The sequence below is a fragment of the Siphateles boraxobius genome, unplaced genomic scaffold (assembly GCF_051911475.1).
Source record: "Siphateles boraxobius isolate OS27281-9 unplaced genomic scaffold, OSU_SipBor_1 8, whole genome shotgun sequence".
Taxonomy (NCBI): Eukaryota; Metazoa; Chordata; class Actinopteri; order Cypriniformes; family Leuciscidae; genus Siphateles; species Siphateles boraxobius.
The window spans coordinates 30,970,969-30,995,954 of NW_027509208.1; the positions used below are offsets into that span (position 1 = coordinate 30,970,969).

At 40.9% G+C, this 24,986-nt stretch overlaps 1 protein-coding gene across 1 annotated transcript in view; it reads left to right on the top strand.

Annotated features, from left to right (window-relative positions):
• Positions 1 to 23,299, top strand: part of mei4 (meiosis-specific, MEI4 homolog (S. cerevisiae)) — an 82,532-nt gene extending 59,233 nt beyond the window's left edge. The window contains exon 5 of the mRNA XM_077219666.1: positions 22,943 to 23,299. Coding sequence (XP_077075781.1) covers positions 22,943 to 23,167 — 225 coding nt within the window. The 3' untranslated portion in view covers positions 23,168 to 23,299. The remainder of the gene's footprint in view (positions 1 to 22,942) is intronic.
• The last annotated feature ends 1,687 nt before the right edge of the window (positions 23,300 to 24,986 follow it).

Genomic DNA, 24,986 nt, shown 5'->3' on the forward strand with positions numbered 1-24,986 from the left:
TATGGAGCTGGACTCGGTCGCCCAGACTGCGTGCCTCACGGAGGAACACGTCCAGTCAGTGCTCACCTGCCTCAGGTCCTTTCGAGCCAGGACAGCGGTTCCACTGAAACAATTTCAGAGGCTCCTGGGGCAAATGGCAGCCGCAGTAACGCCGCTCGGCCTGTTACATATGAGACCGCTTCAGCGCTGGCTTCACGATCGAGTCCCGAGGTGGACGTGGCACAGCGGCACGTTCCGGGTCAAAGTGACCCCGCACTGTCGCCAAACCTTCTCCCCGTGGTCAGATCATGCGTTTCTACGGGCCGGAGTGCCCCTAGTCCAGGTTTCCAGGCTTGCTGTGGTTTTCACGGACACCTCTGCCACCGGGTGGGCGGCCATGTACAAAGGGCATGCAGTTTCAGGTCTGTGGACGGGGCCTCAACTGCATTGGCATATCAACTGCCTAGAGTTGCAAGCAGTACGCTTAGCCTTGCGTCGCCTCAAAGGGGTTCTCAGACACAAGCACGTAATGGTCCGTACGGCACTGCGACCGGTGCGTACATCAACCATCAAGGTGGTCTACGCTCCCGTCGTATGTCGCGACTCGCCTCCCACCTCCTCCTATGGAGTCAGAAGCATCTGAGGTCGCTTCGTGCCATTCACATTCCAGGGGAGCTCAACCGTGTGGCAGACGAGCTTTCACGGCTGCCTCCTCTGCCAGGAGAATGGCGACTCCATCCCCAGTCGGTCCATCTGATTTGGAGTGTCTTCGGAGTCGCACAGGTAGACCTGTTTGCCTTTCCGGACACTACCCATTGCCAGTGGTTTTACTCCCTGTCCGAGGGGACCCTCGGCACGGACGCCGTGGCTCACACTTACTATTATGTCTCTTACCTTAGAAATTGTTCTCATAATCAAAACGTTTTCTTCTGAGGTAAATCCACAGCACAAACAGTCTTCCAAACTGATGAAAAGTAGAGAAATACTGGAGTTGCTGATTCTTTGTTTCGAGCTGATGAGGGCGTTAACAGCTCTCCGTTCCTTCACGTGGATCATTTGAATGAGAACAGCTCGCGCTTGTGGGGGTGTGGTCACATTAAAGTTAATGAGCTCGGGCTGGAGAAACTGTACATGTCGTTGCTTTCATACGGATTTCTTAAACTGAGAATATTTGTTTTTGATATGATTTACTTTATTTAAAAAAGGAGACTTCAAGCTTTGTAAAGACATTACTTTCATGTGTGGGTGGCAAGTATTAGCTGAGTTACAGATAATTTTCTGTCGCGTTTCAGAATGAACTTCACATTGAAGGAGAAGACAGAACGTGCATCATGTTTTTTTTTCTTTATTTTACGAAAAACACAACTTTTTGTTTTTATTATTAGTGTACACAAAAAAAGAAGACATTTAACCTGTATGACAAAAATCGACGGAGATATTTGAGTTTCTTTTGCACTGATACGAAAAAAAAAGCGTTCGATAGCCGACCCTAGGGGGTTAAGACCCGATGGACAGATCCAGTATAATGACAGTTTTTTTTCTCCCTTAACAGTTTACTTTCATCTAAGTCATAACTGTCTGTGTTTACATGAATACGCACCAAGACGGGCATTTTTGATTTAGATTTTTGTGTGTATTTCACAGTGTAGAAGCATATTACAGTTTTTTTATTCGCTTTGGTACTATTTTCACAAGTAAGGTGTACATTTTCAAAACTCTTCAGATCATCAAAAGTGCACTTTTTTCAAACATTTCATCATGTTTTCAATTGGGTTAGTACAATACACAAAATCACAAAGTATCCTTTTCACAACACAAAATAACTGTTTCATCTACATGTTTAATTTACAGTTGCTGCCTTTCATAATGCCATTACTGTCAAACATATGATTTACATTTGTCTATTATTTAATCCAACTGATCTTAATGGTTAATCAATGAATTATTTAAACTTTACAAAGCATAACAAAACAAGCATAGAGCGCTGCGCACTAAGGCCCTGTCCCAAATGTCACACTTCATGTGGACATCGGTCTCGTGGACTTAAATTGCGCATGCTCGCTGAGTCTACGAGTCCGTAGGCCGTCCCATACATCAGTTTAATGCTCTGAAGTGTGCTCAGCAGCACCCCCTTTGTACCCTTGAAGTGGTCTTTTACGAAGCACCCATGGATGCAGGCTCCACACACTTTAACTACCCAAGAATCCTTGCGAAAGGCCAATCAGACAACGGAAGGGAGAAGATTTCGCTCACAGACAATTGTTAACATGGCTGAAAAGAAAATATTTAAGTTTAAGTATCATTGCGGTTTTAATGACCTAGGTCATACAAGTTTATACAAACATTATGGTCATCGACCAGTGGTTGATGTCTCAAACATAGGCTAATAATAGGCTGAATAATACGATCGCATTATGATTCATTACATAAATAGAACAGAATGCCAGGGCTTTACTTATGGCGCTTTTCCACTGCATGGTACGGTACGGAACGGCACGCTTTGGCGCTTTTCCACTGTATGGTACGGCTCGGCACTGCTCACTTATGGCGCTTTTCCACTGCATGGTACGGTACGGTACGGCTCGCTTTGGCTCGCTTTAAATGGTACAACCTCTGTTGAGGTTCCAAGCGTCCCTTACCGATACTAAAATGTGACGTGGAAGCACTGTAGATCACTGATTGGTATGACAGACAGAATCATCACTACAAGCGTCATTGTATTTGCGAGACATCAAACCCGCTAGATTTAAATAGCCAGTAACAGCCTCCAATGTTTTAAAACTATTTGCTTGAAGAAAAAAAAAACTTCCAAAAAAGAAATGGCTGAATCGTGGTCAGTGGACGAGAAGCACAGACGTTCCTCTTGTTAGTTGCCGAGGAGCGGATAAACTATAACGATCAGCCATAATCCCACCCACTTTGAAGCGGTACTAACTGCAGTGGAAAAGCAACCGAGCTAAAGCGCACTGAGCCGTGCCGCGCCAAGCCGAGTCGTACCACGCAGTGGAAAAACGAAGCGAGACGAACCGTGCCGCGCTGAGCCGAACCGTACTGAGCCGTACCGAGCCGTACCATGCAGTGGAAAAGCGCCATTAGTCATATGTAAACATAGTATGAATATTTAAACCTGTAAATTCATCTGAAACTCGCACACGTTTTCATTATGTGTTAAAATTGTAATCTTAGTTCAAATGGAAAATTATGTTTTATTATGTATAATACATCATTTAAATAAGCATGTATATATTGTCTAATGCCCAGGTGGCATACACAAAATCAAAATATAGAACTGTAAAAGCAGGCTGTGTAGTTGACAAGGAGATACGATTTGGGAGAAGAAAAGAAATCCTGTTCTCGATTGATGCTAAATAGTGATTTCTCTGTCAAGCCATCCTGAACCATCTCGCAAACACAATGGTAAAAACAACAACAACAATAGGCAGCATATTTCCCCGAACCTGCATCTCCTGTCCATAACAACAACCAGACCGTCTTCCTATTTCCGGCGTGACGATCGAGTGTGTCCCAAAAATACCTCTCAATGTGCCCTTGTGAACTTAGGGACGTATATAGACAGGGTCAATTTTCACACAATCAGAACCTCGAAGGCATTTTGTGATTTTTTGATATTGAACAACATTTCAAGGGGTATTAAGGGGTACTGAATCCAAATCTGCTGTATATGAAGCTAAAAAATGTCCCAAAATGCCTAAAAATTTAGAAATTCAAACCACCGCCAGGCTGAAATCTATTTTTCAGTATATCTTTTTACCCTAAACAAGGTACAAACATGAAATAAATGTGCTTTTATAAGCTTTCCTAAATGGGCAATTCAATGCCATATTCAGATTTGAGAAGTAATGTGAAGAAACAGCTTGCAAAAATAGTTGTTTTTAACTATGAATAATTACTCAGTTATTATTATAATCATAATTATTATTATTACTATTATTGTTGATATTATCAGGCTACATTTACTTTGTATTTTGTTTGAGGTCAAATGTACAAACAAATACAAAAAGTTACAAACTTTAATTAAATGTTCACAGGTTTTCACACATTGGGAATTTAATCCTGATTTAGATCAAGTGTCAGTAATCAGCTTGAAAATCACACAAGTATAGAGAAAAAGGTGTTCATTAGTGATAAAGAAGTTGTCAATCAAATGAGATCCAAAAGCAGGAAGATCCATGGGTCATGGTGATATTCATTGAACTATATCCCAGTAGAAGTTACAGTGACAGCTTATTCGCAGTCCTCTTCAATGTTCTGGCAAGTGTTGTCAAGTATCCTGCAGTTGCAATTGCATCCACATTCCATGAGTTCCATGAGACTCTTTCTGAATAATAGAAGAATAGAATAGAAAGATTACAACCAGTACAAGTACAGCTACATTGGAATACTCTACCAGTCTATCATATTTGTACATTCTTGTACACAATAATCAACATCAGCTAATTCCCTATACACATACCTGCAGCGTTGGCTGAGGCATCCCTTGGTACGCCCACATGAAGTGAACTCCCTGCAGGCTTTAGGCGTGGGTGGCAGAGACATTAGCCGTGGCACTAATTGACCTTGTGCCATTTCATCCACTGGAGGAAGATCAGGATGTGGCAGGTGAGCTTGGTTCCAGATTGTCGCTTGATAGTGTGAACGCATGATATCAAACTTCACTGCATCTGAAGTTGGAGGCAGAGTCTCTTGTGGACGACCTTTGCAAAATAACTTCACTCTTGCTTTGTTGCATGTATCAACCTCGGGCACACCATACATCTTACAGATGAATTTCTCTGTTGAATTCACAATATCTTCTGTGAGAGGCCCCTTCCCAAGGCCAGTAAGATCGGTGTGATGTTGCTCGAACACCTGCCAGGCTGTTTTCCTTCCGTGACCGCTGAACTGATATACACTATGACAGCCAGTGATGGCATGGAAGGCAAGGAGTGTGTCCACTTGATTATCAGAGAGTAACTTGCGAATGTTATGTACTGGAAAATACTTTGGATCCTTTGATGTCCCGGCTTTCATGTAGAGATGGGTACATCCAAGTCTGGCATGATGTGTTAGAAGTTGAATAGCACGTCTGTGTCGCGCGCTGACACGACTATTGTGTCCATAGGAGCCTGGATGCACTGCAAAATCAGTCGTGTATCAGCCTCCTCATGATCAGCATTCAGAGAAGAGATTTCAAGTTCTGGATTTGATGACTTGACGGTGGTCGCTTCAGCAAACCCACCTGATACTACAACCACTGGCTCATATTCTGAGCTGTGTTCTATTAGATGGTTTGAGTGTAGTCGAGCGAGATCTGCTTTTTTCTCTTCCAGTGCCATGAAGCTCGACCAGCCTGCTGGAAGTGGAACAGAGTCATTCACAATCTCTCTGCGTACTGGTCGGTGGCACTGTTTACGTTTCTTGTGCCTGTTTTGATTGATTCGTCATGGTACCTGTCGAAGACTACACCAACCCTCTGGTACTTCTCCGCCATCTTCAACACTGTCAGCAAACTTGTTTGCATAGTTGCCGAATGTTGTGATGTCAGGCGGCTTCCCAAGTGCCATTACAAGTGCTTTGCCATCAATAAGAAAGCAGCTGGGTTCCTGAAGGGGCACATCTGCAGGGGTTTGGATATGTTTTGTCAGTATATTTGCTAAAACAGATTTGTTGGTAGAATGTAGACTGCCGTTAGTTGCGGCCAGAGATGACGGGATGGGCACGAGTTCATGCTGGAGAATATTTTCCAGGTCTACCTTGCGACCTGCTCTGTAAGCTGTGATGAGCCTTTGTAGAATCTGCCTGTCCACTTTGATGATGCTTGTTCTTGGAAAGTTGAATGATTTCATACAAAGAGGCAAATGTTTTGGCTTTGTTCTTTCGAATGGGTGACTTCATGTCCAAGTACCGGTCACTATCTGGAGGTTCACACAGACGTTTGTCCACAAACACTTTCATTTGTGCCTGTCCAAGGTGTTCTGCACCAAGCAGAGATTGTTGAATCTGGGGTGTGACCACAACCTTGTTGATTATGTTCTTAAGTGTATCCCCAACATCTTGAAACACACCGTGCTCTTTTAATGATAGACATATTCTGCTTTCATCCACATCATCTCTTTCAATTCTACTCTTTGTGCACTCTGTGTGTGTGTACTCATCGTCTTCATCATCTGTTGTCAGTCTCAGCATAGCTGTTTTCTGAGAAGCTATGACTGTTTTTAGATTATACGACAGTGTCCATCTACAGAGGTATGTTGGTATCCTGGTGATACCTACTAGGCCTCCACTCTTTTTTCCTGTAGCGTTTAGCCACTCTGTACTTTGATCCGCTGAAACCTGATTGAAGCGTCGATCACTGTGTTTTACCATGAAGTTGCCTTTCTGAAACTCAAGGAGGATTTCTGGTGGGACAGCAGACATCTCAGCCAGGTACACAGTACCCCATCTGGCGTAGTTTGGTCGTACCTGAAGTAGAAGGGCAGCATATGTTTGAAAGCATACAGGTGGAGATCCCACAATCAATCACGTTGCGCTCTTGTGAAACAGAGTAGGATGCTGACCATAGTCATGAAGTCCCACCAGAATACAGCATTTGGGTCATCAACTGCAATTGACGCAGAAAAGTCTTTCATAGGCTGCTGGAATCGGTCTTTGGTCAGTTTGTCGACCATTTGTGCGATGTGATCACATCTACGGACTGGCAGAGATCTGCGATTTCAGCTCTCAGTGTAACATCAACCTCATCCAGATATGTGTAAAGCTATGGGAGTGGTAGGTGCCAAAGAGCCTGCAGGGCAAGCTTGTGGGTCCTCATAGCAAGTGCATACCCCTTTCCTGCCATGACATGCTGAGCAGCATTTGCTCCCAGAAGATCACTCTTGACCCATAGCTCCCTCAGCCCAGAATCAACCATGTGTTGTCCTATCACACCCAGGAAGTTCATGGCAATGTGAAGGCCTCCAAGGCAAGGTATAAGCATGTCCTTGTATTCTTCTAATGACCACTTCAGTTCTAGCAACTTCGGATAAAGTACCTTGTCAACTGTCAGAATGACATGCTGTTGTTCCATTGATTTGGAGACATAGAGCACTCGCTTCACAACTATGTTCAGTGTATCGAGTTCAGATGCAGGAGCCAGGATGATAGGTAGGTACCCTACTATAGTTTTCTCTGGGTTGACTGTGCTTGCCTTTTGATTATACAATGTCCAGGAAGGTCTCCAAGGTCGTCTTAGCCAGTTCAGTGTCAAGTTTGATTACCTCATGGTAACTCATATAATGTCCTGCCTGGCGAAACATGTTCACCAACTCCTTCGAACGTGTAGCTTGATGAAGGGTACTGGCCAGTCCTAAGTGCTTCGGAGTGAGGAACTCGTCTCCACTAGCTGTGTACATAAGATCCTGTGCAATGCTGAGGACTCTAAGCTGTCGTTTGGCTGTGTTCTTATCATAATCTTCAACGTCATCCTCCAGCAGGCGCTGACCAAGTTGTAGCAAGTTGAGGAACATGTACAGGCTGTTGGGTATGCTGTCTATTGCTCTGTTTTCACTGATGTCTATCCCCTCTTGTTTTGGATGTGAGGTCATATCTCTTTGGATCTGCAATGCCACATGGACCATGTTCAGGAACATATCTTGATCCTTATGTTTGAATGTAGAAATAACTATGAATATTGGAGGTGTCGTCATTCAACATTGTTGATACTGGAATATGCCCAATCATGCAGTACAACAAATTCGTACATGCCCTCAAGACGTTCCTTCGGCTTAGAAATCTAGATGGTATATCTAATTGAGCCTCATTAGCTAGTGTATAGTACCGGTCCCACACATGTACAAGATCCAGAATATCAGCTTGATTTGCTGTGAACTTGAAGTTCTTGGCAGATCCACTCTAATGGCATGTCTGTGCTTGGAAGTGACTCCATGCGTTTGGTCCTACGTTCAAACCTGGTCTTGCAAGTCATGTGATAACTTCCTTCTGCAGCAATAAGATGATTTACACAAGCTAGTCGCACTTTTAAGAATGAATCACACTTTCCTGCTTGTAGGATTCTGCTGCTGAATTTCATTTCTTGTATGAGATGTAGTTTTTCTTTCTGATCTTGTTGGCAAAAGATACACTGCTTCCAATCTATTGGAGGTATTTTGCTCCGTAGAGTAACATTTTGCGGAGTTGGGGTGGATGCAGATGAACTTGGTTTGATATCTTTTTTCAATTCTGCCTTCAATTTTCTTTCTATTTCAAATTCATTCATGTATTTTGCTCGGCAGTCCTCATGCCATAAGAATTGCTGAGGTAAGTCTCCCTGAAGTATCTCAGTAAGTCGATTGGACTAATTGAGACCTAATTCAGCAATATATAAGCAGTTTCTTCACATTACATCTCAAATATGAATATGGCATTGAATTGCCCATGTAGGGAAACTTACAAAAGCACATTTATTTCATGTTTGTACCTTGTTTTCAAAGCAAATTTAAAAATGCTGGCTAATGCTAATAGTAAATTCTCTAAGATTATTATTCACGTCGGCACTAATGATGTTCGACTTCGGCAGTCGGAGATCACTAAAATTAACGTTAAAGAGGTGTGTGAACTCGCAAGTACGATGTCAGGCACTGTAATTTGCTCTGGCCGCCTTCCTGTTGTGATGAGATACTTAGTAGACTGTCTTCACTCAATGGCTGGCTGTCTAAGTGGTGTCCGCAAAATAATAGAATTCATAGACAATTGGAAAAGTTTTTGGGGCAAACCTGACCTGTTGAAAAGAGATGGTATTCATCCCTCCTGGGATAGTGCTGCTCTTCTTTCTAGTAATATGGCACATAGTCTTAGAGCTCAAACATGGCAATCTGGGGCTCAGGTCAGGAAGCAGACAGACTGGCTAAACCGACCGTCTGCTAGCTGTCTCACGTCACTGAGGTCAGATAAATCCCATCACATAGAGACTGTGTGTTATGTCTGTTCCCCGAATTAGGAAATACAAAAAACTTCCAAACCCATCTAAGGGTAAAATTGTAATTGATGTTCAACAAATAAAAAACAGATATAATACAAATGAACAAATGATAAAGCTTGGGTTGCTGAATATTCAATCCCTTACTTCAAAAGCACTTATTGTTAATGATATGATTACAGACTATAACCTAGATGTGCTGTTTTTGACAGAAACCTGGCTAAAACCAAACAATTACATTACTTTAAATGAGTCCACCCCCCAAAATTACAGTTATAAACATGAACCTCGTCTGAAAGGCAAAGGGGGAGGTGTTGCTGTAATTTATAGTAATATTTTCAGAATTACTAAGAAGTCTAGTTTCAACAGAGGTGTCAAGTAACGAAGTACAAATACTTTGTTGCCTTACTTAAGTAGAAATTTTGAGTATCTATAATTTACTGGAGTAATTATTTTTCTGCCGACTTTTTACTTCTACTCCTTACATTTTCACGCAATTATCTGTACTTTCTACTACATTTAAAAAATTACCTCGTTACTACCATTTCATTTCGGCTTCTTGTCATTCCGGCTCGTCATCGTTAAAAAAAATGACCAGTGTGTGTGTGTGCGTGCAACCCTACATAGGGTGAAAATATCCTTGTCTTTGTGGGGATTTTTTTTTTTAAACAGCTTATAAACAGACTAAGTAAAAATGCTAGTGATGCACGATATATCGGCCGCCGATATAATATCGGCCGATATGGTACATTTTTACACATCGGTATCGTTCCGATGTCAAAATAGGGCCGATGTGAACAGGCCGATAATCATTCATGTGTATTTGACGTGTGTGTAGGCTCATGTGGGGCCGGCGGGGATGTTTGTTTTTGCACGAGCGCATGCATTACACATAATGTGCTGAAGCAGGTGCTGGAGGCGCAAGTTACGGCACTCTGCCTTGTTCTGACCGACCATCAAAGTATTGCCGTGCTGGAGTTACGGGGTTATTATGATGTAGCAATTAAATCACCTCAGACACACATGTAAGTTACATGTTTCACAGTGATTGCTTTTGTTAGATTACAGAATAATGGCATACTCTCGGGGGAAAATGATGGTAAAAATGAAAATGATCAAGGTAAGAATGACACACGTGCGTATAAAAGTATTTTATAAACGGGTGCGTATTTTATAATCTTTAAAATCCAGTAATAGCTAGCGGTAGCCTTTAGCTGGCGATGCTACTTCACAAACTAGACACAAACACGTTTCGAGCTGTAATCAACAACTTATCTAGTAACAAGCGCTGCATTAGAGCAGGCTTGTAGGATATCTTAATTCACAGCCCGTAATACAAGGCTGTAGGCTACAACTGAAATAAAATGCTAACGTTAGCTCTCGCCTGTCAATGACAGTCCACTGACTGAAAACTACGCGAGTTGGTCAGTTTGAGCCACAACGACACACCCATTATACACCAGCAGCAGGAATGTAGTAATTTAAAGCCTACCTTTTGTTGAACCCTGGTTAAAATCCATGTCAAACAACCGACGAGAAAGCAAATCCATTACAATGCGGAACTACTAACTTTAGATACAGTTCTTTAGGGACACCTAATCTGTAGCCCTGCCTATGAAGTGGCTGCGACGTCAAGATTGCAACGCTGTGTGTGTGTGTGTGTGTGTGTGTGTGTGTGTGTGTGTGTGTGTGTGTGTGTGTGTGTGTGTGTGTGTGTGTGTGTGTGTGTGTGTGTGTGTGTGTGTGTGTGTGTGTGTGTGTGTGTGTGTGTGTGGCGCGCGTGTGAGAGAGAGAGAGAGAGAGAGAGGCGAAGGTACGATCGAACAGTGGAAACATACAGGACATTCCAACTATTCTCACTACTTCAAGTTCTTGTTTCATGTGAAGCCATTTTTATCATAGTGAGTCTGAAAGGGTTAACATTGCTTACATTTTAAGTGTTATCGTAACATTGTGCTATAAAATAGAAGTTACGGTCTTTTGCCTTAGTAGGGCAGTACTGTACTTTAAAGTTTTGAACTGTTGTACAATGTTCACAGAATACAGTGACTTGGTCTCAAGTGAATTAGATGTTTATTGAGAATACTCAGGGTTGGCTTATTCATAGTGGGAATTCAGGACACACTTGTATCCTTTATAGTTATAAAAATGTATTTTTATATAAATATTTATTTTTTCTGCTGAAAATCTGATGACATATTTTGCACACAGGTAAAGGTGCCCAATATCAGTCATTTCTGAAAATAAATTACAAAAGTAAAAAAATAAAAGTGTTTTGGAAAACAGCTCTTTATTTGATTATCATAAAAATGTGTTTTCTACAGAGATATCGACATCGGTAAATATCGGTATCGGACGATATTACCAATATTAATAAAGACCAATATTAATATCGGTTATCAGTATCGGACACAATTTTCACATCGGTGCATCACTAAAAAATGCAGAAAGTTTTCTGTGATAGGTGATTCTATCTTCTGCTTCATGAAACACGTTAATGCTCAGTAGTACACATAAATGGTTATTTTTGCATTGTACTAAAATTGAAATTGAAATAAAACTGAAATTAATTTTCTATGGGCATATATGCGGCTGAAACAGGTAGCCTAGTGCATTACAAATTTTTCAACATTAACATTTTAATATAACATTATAGTCATTATGGCCTTTAGAACAATGTTTTTTTGAGTAGGTGGGGTAGTGCACTATAGGCCCCTGTGGCGCGGCCTAAGCTTTTGTCCTTAATGGCATTTTTTTCCTTACATTACTTTTACTTTTATACTTTAAGTAGTTTTGAAACCATTACTTTTACACTTTTACTTTAGTAAAAAGCTTGAGTTGATACTTCAACTTCTACAGAAGTCTTTTTAAACCCTAGTATCTATACTTCTACTTGAGTAATGAATGTGAATACTTTTCACACCTCTGAGTTTCAAATATAATTCTTTTGAAGTGTTGGTGCTTAATGTAACAATATCTAGTGTAAAGGATAAATCACATTTGAGATTTGTGCTGGCTACTATATTCAGGCCACCAGGGCACTATACAGACTTTATCAAAGAATTTGATGACTTTCTATCAGAGTTAGTACGGGCTGCAGATAAAGTCCTAGTTGTTGGTGATTTTAATATAAATGTAAATAACGAAAAAGATGCATTGGGATTGGCATTTAAAGACATTCTTAACTCTATTGAAGTTAGACACAATGTGTCAGGACCTACTCATTGTTGTAATCGTACTCTATATCTAATATTATTTCATGGAATCAATGTTGATGCTGTTGAAATTCTGCAGCAGAGCGATGACATCTCAGATCATTATCTAGTCTCGTGTCAACTTAATTTAGCCAAGGCTGCAAAGCCGACTCCGTGTTACAAATATGTTAAACGTATTACTTCTGCCACTAAAGATTGCTTTATTAATAATCTTACTGATCAGTTTCATCATCTCAGCATCCCAGATAGCTTAGAACAGTGGTCTTCACTATATTTTTCATGAGAGCTCTTCTCTCTAGTAATTTGGCTCATAGTCTTAGAGACAAAACATGACAATCTGGGGCTCAGGTCAGGAAGCAGACAAACTGGCTAAACCGACCGTCTGCTAGCGGCCTCGCGTCACCAAGGTCAGATAAATCCCATCACATAGAGGCTCTTTCACCTAGATATCATCATATAGAGACTGTGTCTGTTCCCCGAATTTGGAAATCCAAAAAACTTCCAAATCGATCTAAGGTTAAAAATGTAATTGATATTCAACAAATAAAAATTAGATATAATACAGATGAGCAAACGATAAAGCTTGGGTTGCTGAATATTCGATCCCTTACTTCAAAAGCACTCATAGTTAATGATATGATTTCAGATTATAACCTAGATGTGCTGTGTATGACAGAAACCTGGCTAAAACCAGACGATTACATTACTTTAAATGAGTCCACCCCTCATGATTACTGTTATAAACATGAACCTCGCCTGAAAGGCAAAGGGGGAGGTGTTGCTGTAATTTATAGTAATATTTTCAAAACCACTAAAAAATCTAGTTTAAAATATATTTCTTTTGAAGTGTTGGTGCTTAATGTAAAAATATATAATGTAAACGATAAATCAAGTTTGAGAATTCTGCTGGCAACTGTCTACAGGCCACCAGGGCACGATAAAGATTTTATCAAAGAATTTGCTGACTTTCTATCAGAATTAGTATTGACTGCAGATAAAGTCCTAATTGTTGGTGATTTTAATATACATGTAGATAATGGAAAAGATGCAATGGGATTGGCATTTAAAGACATTCTTAACTCTATTGGAGTTAGACAACACGTGTCAGGACCTTCTCATTGTCGTAATCATACTCTAGATCTAATATTATCACATGGAATCAATGTTGATGCTGTTGAAATTCTGCAGCAGAGCGACGACATCTCAGATCATTATCTAGTCTCATGTAAATTAAATTTAGCCAAGGCTGCAAAGCCAACTCCGTGTTACAAGTATGTTAGACCTATCACTTCTGCCCCTAAAGATTGCTTTATTAATAATCTTCCTGATCAGTTTCATCATCTCAGCATCCCAGATAGCTTAGAAGAACTCGATATTGCAACAGAAACTTTTAACTCTCTCCTTTCCAGCACTTTAGATTCAGTTGCTCCGTTGCGCTTAAAGAAGATTAAAGAAAATAGTCCAACACCGTGGTACAACGAGCACACTCAGGCCCTTAAGAGAGCAGCCAGAAAAATGGAGCGCAACTGGAAGTAAACAAAACTAGAGGTATTTCGGATTTCATGGAAGGAGAGCTCGATTGCTTACAGAGAGGCTTTAAAAGCTGCTAGATCTGCTTATTTTTCAACCCTATTAGAAGAAAATAAACATAATCCAAGGTATTTATTTGAAAAAGTGGCTATACTAACGAAAAAGAAAGCTTCAAGCCCAGAAGTTTCCAAGTTTCCAAATTTGATTCATTTGTTGCCATAGGAGAGGAAGAATTTTGCAAACTCGTTAATTAATCTAAATCGACAACATGTATGTTAGACCCTATACCGACTAAACTACTGAAAGAGATGCTTCCAGAAGTCATAGATCCTCTTCTTAACATCATTAATTCATCTTTGTCTCTAGGATACGTACCAAAAACCTTTAAGCTGGCTATGATTAAACCGCTTGTTAAAAAAACGCAACTTGATCCTACAGAATTAGTCAATTACAGGCCGATCTCAAATCTACCTTTTCTGTCAAAGATACTAGAAAAGGCAGTATCCTCACAACTGTGTTCCTTTCTTGAAAGAAATGGTATCTGCGAGGATTTCCAGTCAGGATTTAGACCGCACCATAGCACTGAGACTGCTCTCATTAAAGTCACAAATGATTTGCTCTTATCATCCGATCGTGGTTGTATCTCTCTATTAGAGTTACTTGATCTTAGTGCTGCATTTGACACCATTGACCACAACATTCTCTTAAATAGACTAGAAAACTATGTTGGCATTAGTGGAATTGCACTAGCATGGTTTAAATCATATTTATCTGACCGGTATCAGTTTGTAGCAGTAAATGAAGAGATGTCTTATCGATCACAAGTTCAGTATGGCGTACCACAAGGCTCAGTACTAGGACCGTTGCTGTTCACTCTGTACATGCTACCTTTAGGAGATATCATTAGGAAACATGGAATTAGCTTTCACTGTTATGCTGATGATACTCAGCTCTATATTTCTTCCAAACCTAACGAAACTCACCAATTCACAAAATTATCGGAATGCATAGTTGATATTAAAAATTGGATGACTAGTAATTTCCTACTACTAAATTCTGAAAAACAGAGATTCTAATTATTGGACAAAAAACTTCCACACGTAATAACCTAGAATACCGTCTAACTCTTGATGGCTGCTCTGTTAAGTCTTCGTCGTCAGTTAGGAACATGGGTGTGCTCTTTGATACCAATCTTTCATTTAAAAGTCACGTGTCTAGTGTCTGTAAAACCGCATTTTTCCATCTTAAAATATATCTAAATTACGTCATATGCTCTCATTGACAAATGCAGAACAACTAGTTCATGCATTCATGACATCAAGGCTAGATTATTGTAATGCTCTACTGGGTGGTTGCCGTGCACGCTTAATAAACAAACTACAGCTAGTTCAAAACGCAGCCGCTAGAGTTCTTACCAGAACCAGGAAGTACGACCATATTAGCCCGGTTCTGTCAACACTGCATTGGCTCCCTATTAAATATCGTATACATTTTAAAATATTGCTGATTACTTACAAAGCACTAAATGGTTTAGCTCCCCAGTACTTGAGTGAGCTCTTAACGCATTATAGTCCTTCACGTCTATTGCGATCTCAAAACTCCGGCCAGTTGATAATACCTAGAATATATAAATCGACTGCCGGCGGTAGATCCTTTTCCTATTTAGCACCAAAACTTTGGAACAATCTTCCTAACATTGTCCGGGAAGCAGAGACAATATGATTTCCCCTAATAACAAAAAAAGCAAGATTACCTTAATGCTGGGATGAACGGAAGCATGCATGCATTTCGTTGACCTTATTCATGTTGTATTTGTAGCTTGTTGTTGCAATCCTTGGCATGCAAGATGTTCATTGGTGAGGCGGTTTCTCTGTTTCCTCTTAATAGTGTTCATGGTTGAGAATGTTGACTCACAAGTGTATGTGCTCACAATGAAGGACATCACTTTTTGCATAAGTGACTTCAAAGTGGGAAAATCTTCTGACACCAAATTCCAGAAGTGACCAACAGCTGCTCTGAGTTCAACTTTGAGATTGTCTTTTGTCTGTAGTTCTACCATTTCACTACATCTGTATAGATGTATATATACAACAAATAATATTTAAAACTCACTCTGGGACCTGTGGTCCCATCCCCCAACAAGGGCAAGAAGGATCTTTGGTTACCATGACTACGATCAGATAAGTTGGTTTTATTGCTGTGAAGAATGTGAAGACAGAAACAGACTTTGAAACAAACTTTGCTGCATTAATTAATAAACGAACGGATCTATAAATGAACGCACCGCCAGGAAATTGTGTGAATGATTTACTGTTTTGTGTAGTGTCTTTTAATTCTATTAACTTTTATTGTTTTGATGCTGTGGATTATTTTGGTGGAACCAACGGTCAATGTAACCTCACCTACGCAGTGTTTGATCTCTATAACTTGGTACTTTGAAGATAGAAATGACTGTGTACATGATATGTTGATAACAACAACATATTAGTATTACAAGAATCTTTCATAGTTCTTCATCAAGCTACCACTCATCCAGCGTGCACATGCAAATGAGTCCTCTTGGAACAAAGACTCATAAATCAAATTCGCCCGCTTGGAAACTCCACCTTTCTTATTGGCCGAGCCAACCCTGAGAGGTGGGACCTTTCTCAAGCTTCAAATAGCATCCTCAACAAGCCCTCCTTCTCTTAGCTTCTCAGAACGTTCAGGGTGTTGTGCTGTCCTGCGGGGCCTCAGCAGGCCCCAGGGCCCCTGGCCTTGACCAAACCAGCCATGTGCTCATTCAGGAGAGAGAGGACTCTCTCAAGCTCGACAAAATCAAGGACAACCTCAGGAGTTGGTCAAAGCGTCTTCATTCAACGCAGAAGAAGTTCATCTCAACTCCCACCATCTGCTCTGCATGTCCTCTCAGGCAACTTCAACATTTGACACTCACGGAATCATCAACAACTTCAATTTTCAACAACTTCAAGAATTGTGTCCACTGAAAAAGCAAATCGCGAGTATAATTTTAGTGAGGTGCGTTGAAAATGATTAACTGATGGTTCTTTTCATAGTTAAATGGATCTTTTCCAAAGTTCCATTTCCTACCTCTGGTTTCATTCTGTCACTTTAACCATCTACCTATGAATGCATGAATGACTGTGTGATTGTTTGTATATTAGTTTTTTTTTTTTTTTTTTTTATAAAAATTGTGCACAATATGTATTTGGTTCTGATTCTCTGCTTGCATACGAAGTTTACTTTATGATTTAGATCTTAAGAGTACTGTACAGAAAGAAAGACATTTCCCTTCCCCAGAAATGAATATTTCTTAGAATGAATAAACAATTAACGCTGAGTGTTCACAGGACAAACAGGTGGGTTTGTTGAAAATTTAATTTTACTACATTAAGTTAATTATATTAACTGATCCAAATATTCATAATCAATTATAGCCAGTTATTATTGATTATTAATATTCCATAGAGCTAATTTACTACAGGGTTTTCAATAAAGTTGAAAATCTCCTTGCACTCATTCACATATTTGAATCTGGATTCAAATGCCCCCCTCAGCTCTTCCAAAACATTCAAAGCAAAACAAATCCTTTGTGGCTGAAGTGCTGCTGCAGAGATGGGTCATTTGTGGTGACAGCTCTGAGTTTGGGGAGTGAATGAATTCTCTGTCAGGTATGTACAGGGAAGTTATTTTGTTCTGAAATGCTCTGATTGCATTCAGCATATGGCTTGGAAGCTTATCTCTTCCTTGAAGCTGCAATTTGAGAGTGTTCGGGTGACAGGTGATGTCAGTCAGAAAGGCCAGCTGTGTGATCCAGCATGGGTCTTCTAGCTCTGGCTCCTGTTTTCCTTTGCTGTCTAGAAAAGTGCAAATCTCAGGGAGGGGGCTCAGAAACCGTTCAAGCACTTTTCTACGGGACAACCATCTCACCTCACTGTGCATCAGTAAATCACCATACTCAGTGTCATATTCCTCAATGAACTGTCGGAACTGTCTGTGGTTCAGCGCTCTGGAGACTGTGAAGTTTAACACACGAACAACTGTTTGCATCACGTTTTGGAATGTATTATTTTTCAGTTTTGAAACCAGTGACTCCTGATGTATTATGCAGTGGAAACTGACAAAGTTGGGTATTTCTTCTCCTTTTTTCATGAGCCCAACAAGCCCCTTCTCCCTTCCTCGCATGCTAGGGGCACCATCCGTGTACAGACTTGCTAGACCTGACCAACTGAGATTTTTTTCATAAAAAAATGCCAGAACTGCATTCAGAATGTCCTCACCTCTCGTTTGGCCAACAAGTGGAAACAAGCACAGCATTTCTTCTCTGAAAGACATTTCTTTTGGGAACCTTACCCAAAAACACAACTGGGTAACATCTGTCACATCGGTGCTTTCATGCACTGCAATGCTGACACATCTGCACAGAGCTGGTTACTCATGTCTTTGCCGATGTTTCTATTCGCCTAATTATAGTGGAATCGGATAATTGTAACCCTTTAATTTAATTTGCTTTACAATTGCATCCTTGTTGTCAAATAACTCTGCAAATAATATTTCTGCTGAAGCCAAAAAGCAATGTTTCATAATTTCTGAGTCTGAGAAGGTTTTTTTCCCCCGAGCCAAAAACCATGCGATCTCAAAAGATGCCTCAGTTAAACATGAGATGTTCACACTTAATGCTGTCTTTAACATATATTAACACTCCCCCTCCCCTTCCCGAAGACCTATCCCATCTAAAACATTAATATCCAGGCAAGATAAATACACTAGAAGATGATGATTGTTGCAACCACATTTCAGAGATACAAAGGATGCCCAAATTTGAGTTGGATTATAAATGAGACAACTGTTCGCTCTTTGCAACAATGCCTCTGATATTCAAATGCCCACCAAAAACTCCTCTCGGTTTCACTTTCGGATCCCATAGGACCGTCGCACTATTAGCAGTCTGAAAGATCCTACATAGTGTCTGCTCTCTTACTGCAGGATTTCGACACAAGGAAGCATTTGCATTATACATTGATGCCTCTTGTAAAATCATTGAAAAGCAGTGTCGAGATGTCATACCTTGGAGTATTGTGTACGTTGTTAATTTAAAACACTTCATTGTTTGGGAGGCCAGGTAGATCTACAGGAAATCCCCTGGCACTCACCCCGTTGTGAGACGCCACCATGGTTGTTGCCAAGTGAGGCTCAGGTCCAGAGTCCTGCTGTATTCCTGGGTAAACTGGTCCCGGATTTAGTTGAACATCCCCGGAAAGCAGTAGCAAGAAAAGCAAAAAACCACAAGACTTTTGAGTAGACGGAATGAATTCCCGCTGTCTAGCGGTCTGTTTGCATATCACAGCGCGTCCATGATTCAAAACAGATGAATAAATTGCATGATGGCCTAGTAAGTTTTGATGAAGGGAGAGGATCAAAATGTAGACAGTTTTCTCCCTGATCCACGCGATAGTTGCTTGAGTTATTGAAACACAGCTGATCTGCTTGAACTGTTCTGGACACCACACGTACCGGTTGTGCAATGGTGGAGTAGAGTAGTGGTGTAAAAAACACACCACAAAACGGAGATTCCAATTTCTCATTATTAAAATATTTAGCTCTAATTAAAAAATGTATTACGGCCTCTGACAAGTATGCATTATAACAAAGAAAACGGACGGCTAATTGAAGAAACAGAGGAGTCGCAGCACCTGCCAAGATGCAACACCACGTCTTCGCCGCCATCTTTCCCTCCATCGTTCCCATATCCCATATCATATATTCATACATATATTTTAGGAAAACAAGGTAGTTCTTCAGCATGTAAAATCCACCCCTGCAATGGATCTGCCTCTGATTTTATTAGTGGCACAGTACCTCAGCTTCAGTCTTTCTTTAGGCTCAGGGTGCTGTTGCTTCACCTCCACAAGGCAACAGAGGGCAGAAGAGGGTGATTTTGTTGAGCAATGTGGCAAAGCTTTGGTGCTGTTTTTTGTTGTGCTGGTTTGCTTTCCCTCACTCAATGTTGTCATCTCTGTCAGTTTTGAGACTTGCGCGCATGGATACTACTCGTCTGAAGTTTGCAAAAATATATGATATCTGTGGACAGACAAAACCAAAGTTCCCTATCAGGGAACTCGAGCTGTGTGAAACGCTGTGGGAACGCCCCTGCGTGAGTGCGTCATGAAGCACGTATGAAATCAGTCCAATGGCGAGACGGAACGTCATAGGCGGGTGACGTCATCGACCAGGAAACTATATAAGCACCCCAAAACACAAGCGCATCAGCTTATGAGTCTTCAGCTAGCGCTCTGTGAATGAAAATGTCTGTGTCTCAAGTGTTTTTGTCTGTCCTTAGAAATTGCTAGGCAGGAGTTTTTCACACACATATATATATATATATATATATATATATATATATATATATATATATATATATATATATATATATAAACTATAAAAGAGACGATATATATCATGGCGAGCAAACAGCAGTTCAGATAGTGTGTTCATCCCTGCCCACTCTATATTACCGGTGGGGACACACACAATCTGTGTGTTGTTTGTTTGGGAGTGCAGCATGCCCAGTCAGCTCTCGAGGGAGCTGATTGTGAGCATTGCGAGCATTTGTCCATAAAAACGCTCCGCTCCCGCCGAGCCCTCTTCGAGGAGAGTGGTTCAGTGCGCACTCCCTGAGGTTCGGGTCCCGCTGCTGCCGAGGCACAGCGAAGGCTTCAATCGTGGGGATCGCAAATGGAGCTATCAGCGGGGATTAAGACGGGCTCTGCCTTATCTCAGCCCTTACCTGGTAGATCCAGTGCCCCAGATCCGGGTTCGGAAGCACGCGCTGCGGTTTCTTCCGCCCGGGCTGAGGAACCATCACTTCAATTCTCCAGGTCTGAGGAACTGGATGTTGAAAGTATTGATACAGCAGAGACTGGGGACTCGTCACTTCAGGAGGAAGTGAGGAGCTTATGGAGGTGTTCACTCTTCCTGTAGAAAAATTAAGCATCGAGTGGCCAGCTAATAGACAGGAATCTCATTCAAAGATTAAACTAAATGAAAGATTTCTGCCCTCTCGTGCTGCACCTCCACGCCGGTGTCTTCCGTTCTTTCCTGACCTCCACACAGAGGCGTCGAGGTCATGGAAAAGACCAGTGTCATCTAGAATATTTAGCCAGCAAACATCTGTTTATTCTAATATTTCTGGGGCTAAAAATTATGGTTATGGGGCGATGCCTAAGGCTGAAGAAACGTTAGCGAGTCATCTATCTCCAGATACAGCATCGTCATTTAAGACACCGGCATTGCCCACCAAGCCATTAAGAAACACCTCGGCTTTGGTGGGCAAAGCTTACTCGGCGGCAGGTCAAGCGGCAGCGTGCTTACACACTATGTCAATATTTCAAGCCTATAAAGCAGACATATTAAAAGATGTGAGCGAGGGGGATGAAATTAGTGCTGGCCTCTTCGGTGACTCAGTAAATCCGGTCATCGAGAGGTTTCAGTAAGAGAAAAAGCAGGCGGCGGCGCTCCAGAAATTTCTCCCCCTCCGTGTTCATGTCTCGTCGAGAAGATCCTCACAAAGGGCGCAACAAAAACAGAGTGTCGCGTCTCATGCTCCTCCTCAGCATAACTGGGACGAGACGCGGCGCTCTAAGATGAGGTCGTCTAGGGGCAGGGCTGATCTGAGGACAGTTATTGTTGCCAAGAAGGCCTCGTCAAAGAAGAAGTCCTGATGCCAAAAGCGTTAGGATGCTGAGGGTGGTCCCCACCGAAAGGGGAAGGTGTTCGCCGCATTACACGGCGCCCGTTCTCTCTCGGTGCCCTCAGGGGCCCGTTCTACCAACCCCGCCTGCGTGCCGGCTGAAGGTGTACGTGGTCGGACTTGTCTGTTTACCACGTCCCTTTAAGTAGAGCCTCTCTCGGGAGACACCCACTTATAACTCGTTTCCTTCATGGCACTTTGAGGCTGAGGCCAGCAGTTCGCACGAGGGTGCCGACCTGGGACCTTGCGGTTGTTCTAGAACAGGGGTCTCCAAGACGTCGCTCGCGAGCTACCAGTAGCTCGTGGCCTGATTGGAGGTAGCTCGCCAAGGGACAGTTCACATATCGTGTCTTTTGCGCGCGCAAGTTCGTTATTTCAAATGTAGGAAACTCATAATTGAAGGTTGTGCTTCATTAATAAATGAACTGCGCTCATTTTTTCCAGGCGTAGCGAGATGAAAAAATCCATTAGCTACTAAAACTTCTTTGTCATTGTGGGAGCGCAGTGCATGGTTTCATAGCAACGACAGACGCCACGGGAAAATCGGACCGAATTTTACTATTAATAATAAAAGATAAGCTAATGTGCATTGTAAACGTCAGTTATTTATCTTTTTATAAATCTTTTTTGTCAAAACTTTATTTGAACTTGTAGGCTACATACTAGTAGATAACATGTCGCAAGACACTCCTTTAAAATCTGGCCATCATTTTTAATGTTGTTATTTTAATGTTTATGTAAACAAAAAGTGCATATTAATGCTAATTATATTTGTTATTTGCTGGTTTTCGACATAAAACTTGGTGAATTGATTTTAATGTGTAGTATTAGTACTTTTTGAACAGGATTCTGTGATAACCGTGATCATTTTGGTCACATGTTAGTATAAAATAAATAAAGTCTGGATTGTAATAAGTGAGGATGCAGAGATCTTGAGAGATCTGTTAGTGTTTAATGTTCTGTTGGGATGTAAAGTGTTTCTGTATTGTCTGTTTTGTGTGTCACCATTGTGTTGAAGTGTAGAGCCTGTGCTTCAGTGCAGGATGAGCAGAGAAACACTGATGAAATGCTGCATGTTGCTTTATTTAACAGACAGTAACTGTGTAGTTGCTGATGCAGTGACGTATAGTCACAGTAAATCATGCATGTAGTTAACTGCACGTTTTTTAGTGAAAAATTCAGGAAATATATGTGAAATAACTGTGTTTATGTTAAAAAGCTTAATGAAGATTTCTGCAATAGTCTTTTGCACTTATTTAAATTAGGATATTTTACATTCATTTTATGTTTTTTGTATGGCAGCTATTGCTGACAGTCACTGACTGTTTTTTATGGGATTTTTTACAGTTAGGGTGTTTGATTGTAATAATTCAGATAATCCATCTGTAAAATAACAGTTTTTCTGTAAAACATTTAAGGAAAATATCATTGACGGTTTTTTTAAGATTTTATTTTTTACAGTGAGTGCATACTATATATAATGGCTCAATAATGGTAGAGGTTTGTCTCGTGCAGGGGTCCAGAGAGGAGCTGCAGCATCCGATGGACTGGATCCACTATCAGAATTCCTTCTATGTGTTCTGGCTGCTGGAACAACTTGCACAGGACACTTATTGTAATGTAAATCAGGAGCTCATAATCGACCTGGAAACGAAAGCATTCACTCTCGCAGATGAGTTTCCCCTGTTCTCTCTGTATATGTGGCGGATCTGTGGTCTCTTCAGGGTGGGACATCAGTGAGCCAACATGGGCTGCCGTCATTCCAAATCTTTGCTCATTTTTAAGAGCTCACTTTACATGAACTGTTTTGTCTTAAAAAAATATGAATGAACTGTTTATTAATAAATAATAAAAGTTTTGTGCTTTTTGGAAGTCTTGTGTTGATAAATGCTTGATGATAAATAATTTATAGTAGGGGTGTCAAACTCCTGAAGAATTTAGGAAAGTGGCCCTCAAGGAGCGGAGTTTGACACCTGATCTATAACGTGACAAAAAAGTCTTACATGATATTTCACAACACGCTTATGTTTACGTCAGGCATAAACTCAACCCTCTTATTAACGCTTCTATGGAAGAAAATGTATATGGTTCAGAAGATATTGATTCATTCACTGTGGTTGTATGGATTACTGTCAGTAAATAAAACTTACTATTATATAATACAGGCTCTATGACAGATGTTATATCATCTGAAAAAAATAAACTGTTGAGTGTTTAAGAACATGTGTGACAAAATGATTTAGAACAATTGTAATGAGGCAGGAGTGGAAGAGATGGCAGGCAGATACACGGATCTAAATGTGAGGGGTTTATTGAAAAACACGAACAAGGCAAGAACGGGAAAACCAGAGAACACAGGGAGTAGAGAAACAATCCATCAACATAACGAAGGAACAAGGGAAACACAAGTGCTATATATTTGTATATATAGCAAAACAAAAATAAATAAATCAAACAAAAGTAATTGAAATAGCTCAACACAACAAATGTTTCAAGTGGTTTCCCCAAATTCAACTTAAAATGCAACTTTTAATGACTTCTGCTGTCACAAAATTATTCAACCCCTTTATGGCAAGCATCTTTAGTACTGAGTAGAAAATCCTTTTGATGTTTTGACCTGCTGCAAATGACCCACTAGCTTCTGTCAGCGTTTCTGAGGAATCTTTGGCTGCGTTTACACTTGGCATTAACATGCGATCACCATGATCCGATCAAGCAGATCGTATCATAAGCCAATCTGGACACGGTGTGTCTACACCTGTCCACATCAAGGGGCTTCTGTATCTGGATAACAGATCGGATCTCGCATTCCCGTGAAAAAAAAAAGGATGGCTCCGGTGCAAAGTCAGAGTTTTGTGTGACGTCCACATGTGAATGCAGACACGATGGCTGGATTGCGTTTACATTACACTGAGATCCGATCCCAATGCGTCCTCAAAGACCTCCGAACCTGGACACGCTGATCGGATAACATTCCAATCAGAAGCGCGTTTACACTTGTTTTTTCAATGTGTATGTGGATAACATCCGGATACAGGTCGCATGTTAATGCCAAGTGTAAACGCAGCCATAGCCCATTCCTCATGAGCAATGGCCTCCAGATCAGTAATATTATAGGGTTTGTGTGCTGCAACCTGTTACAGATCTGCCAGGCTCTCTCACCAGCCAATCACAGCACACTCCCTCACCTGAGTTCTAATCACACACACCTGCACCTCATCATCACACTCATCACTGCCAATACATAAACACATTTCACCACAGTTCACCGTCCGGTCTCGTTCATATGAAGAGTACTCACTTTACAACAACTTATAGTGCTTTAGTGAGACTTGATGACTGCAGCGACCAACAGCATGTTCTCAATAAAGGATCCTGCTGAAGATACAAACAAGTTTCCTGGTCTTTGCTTCTGAGTTTCCTACAATCCCCTAAAATGCCTTTCAATACCTGTAAAAAACAATCAGATATTTGCATTCTATACTGTACATACTACATAAACAGGTCTCATTAACATTCCTGATTAAAGTTTAAAAAAAAGTTAATTGAAAAAGTTTCC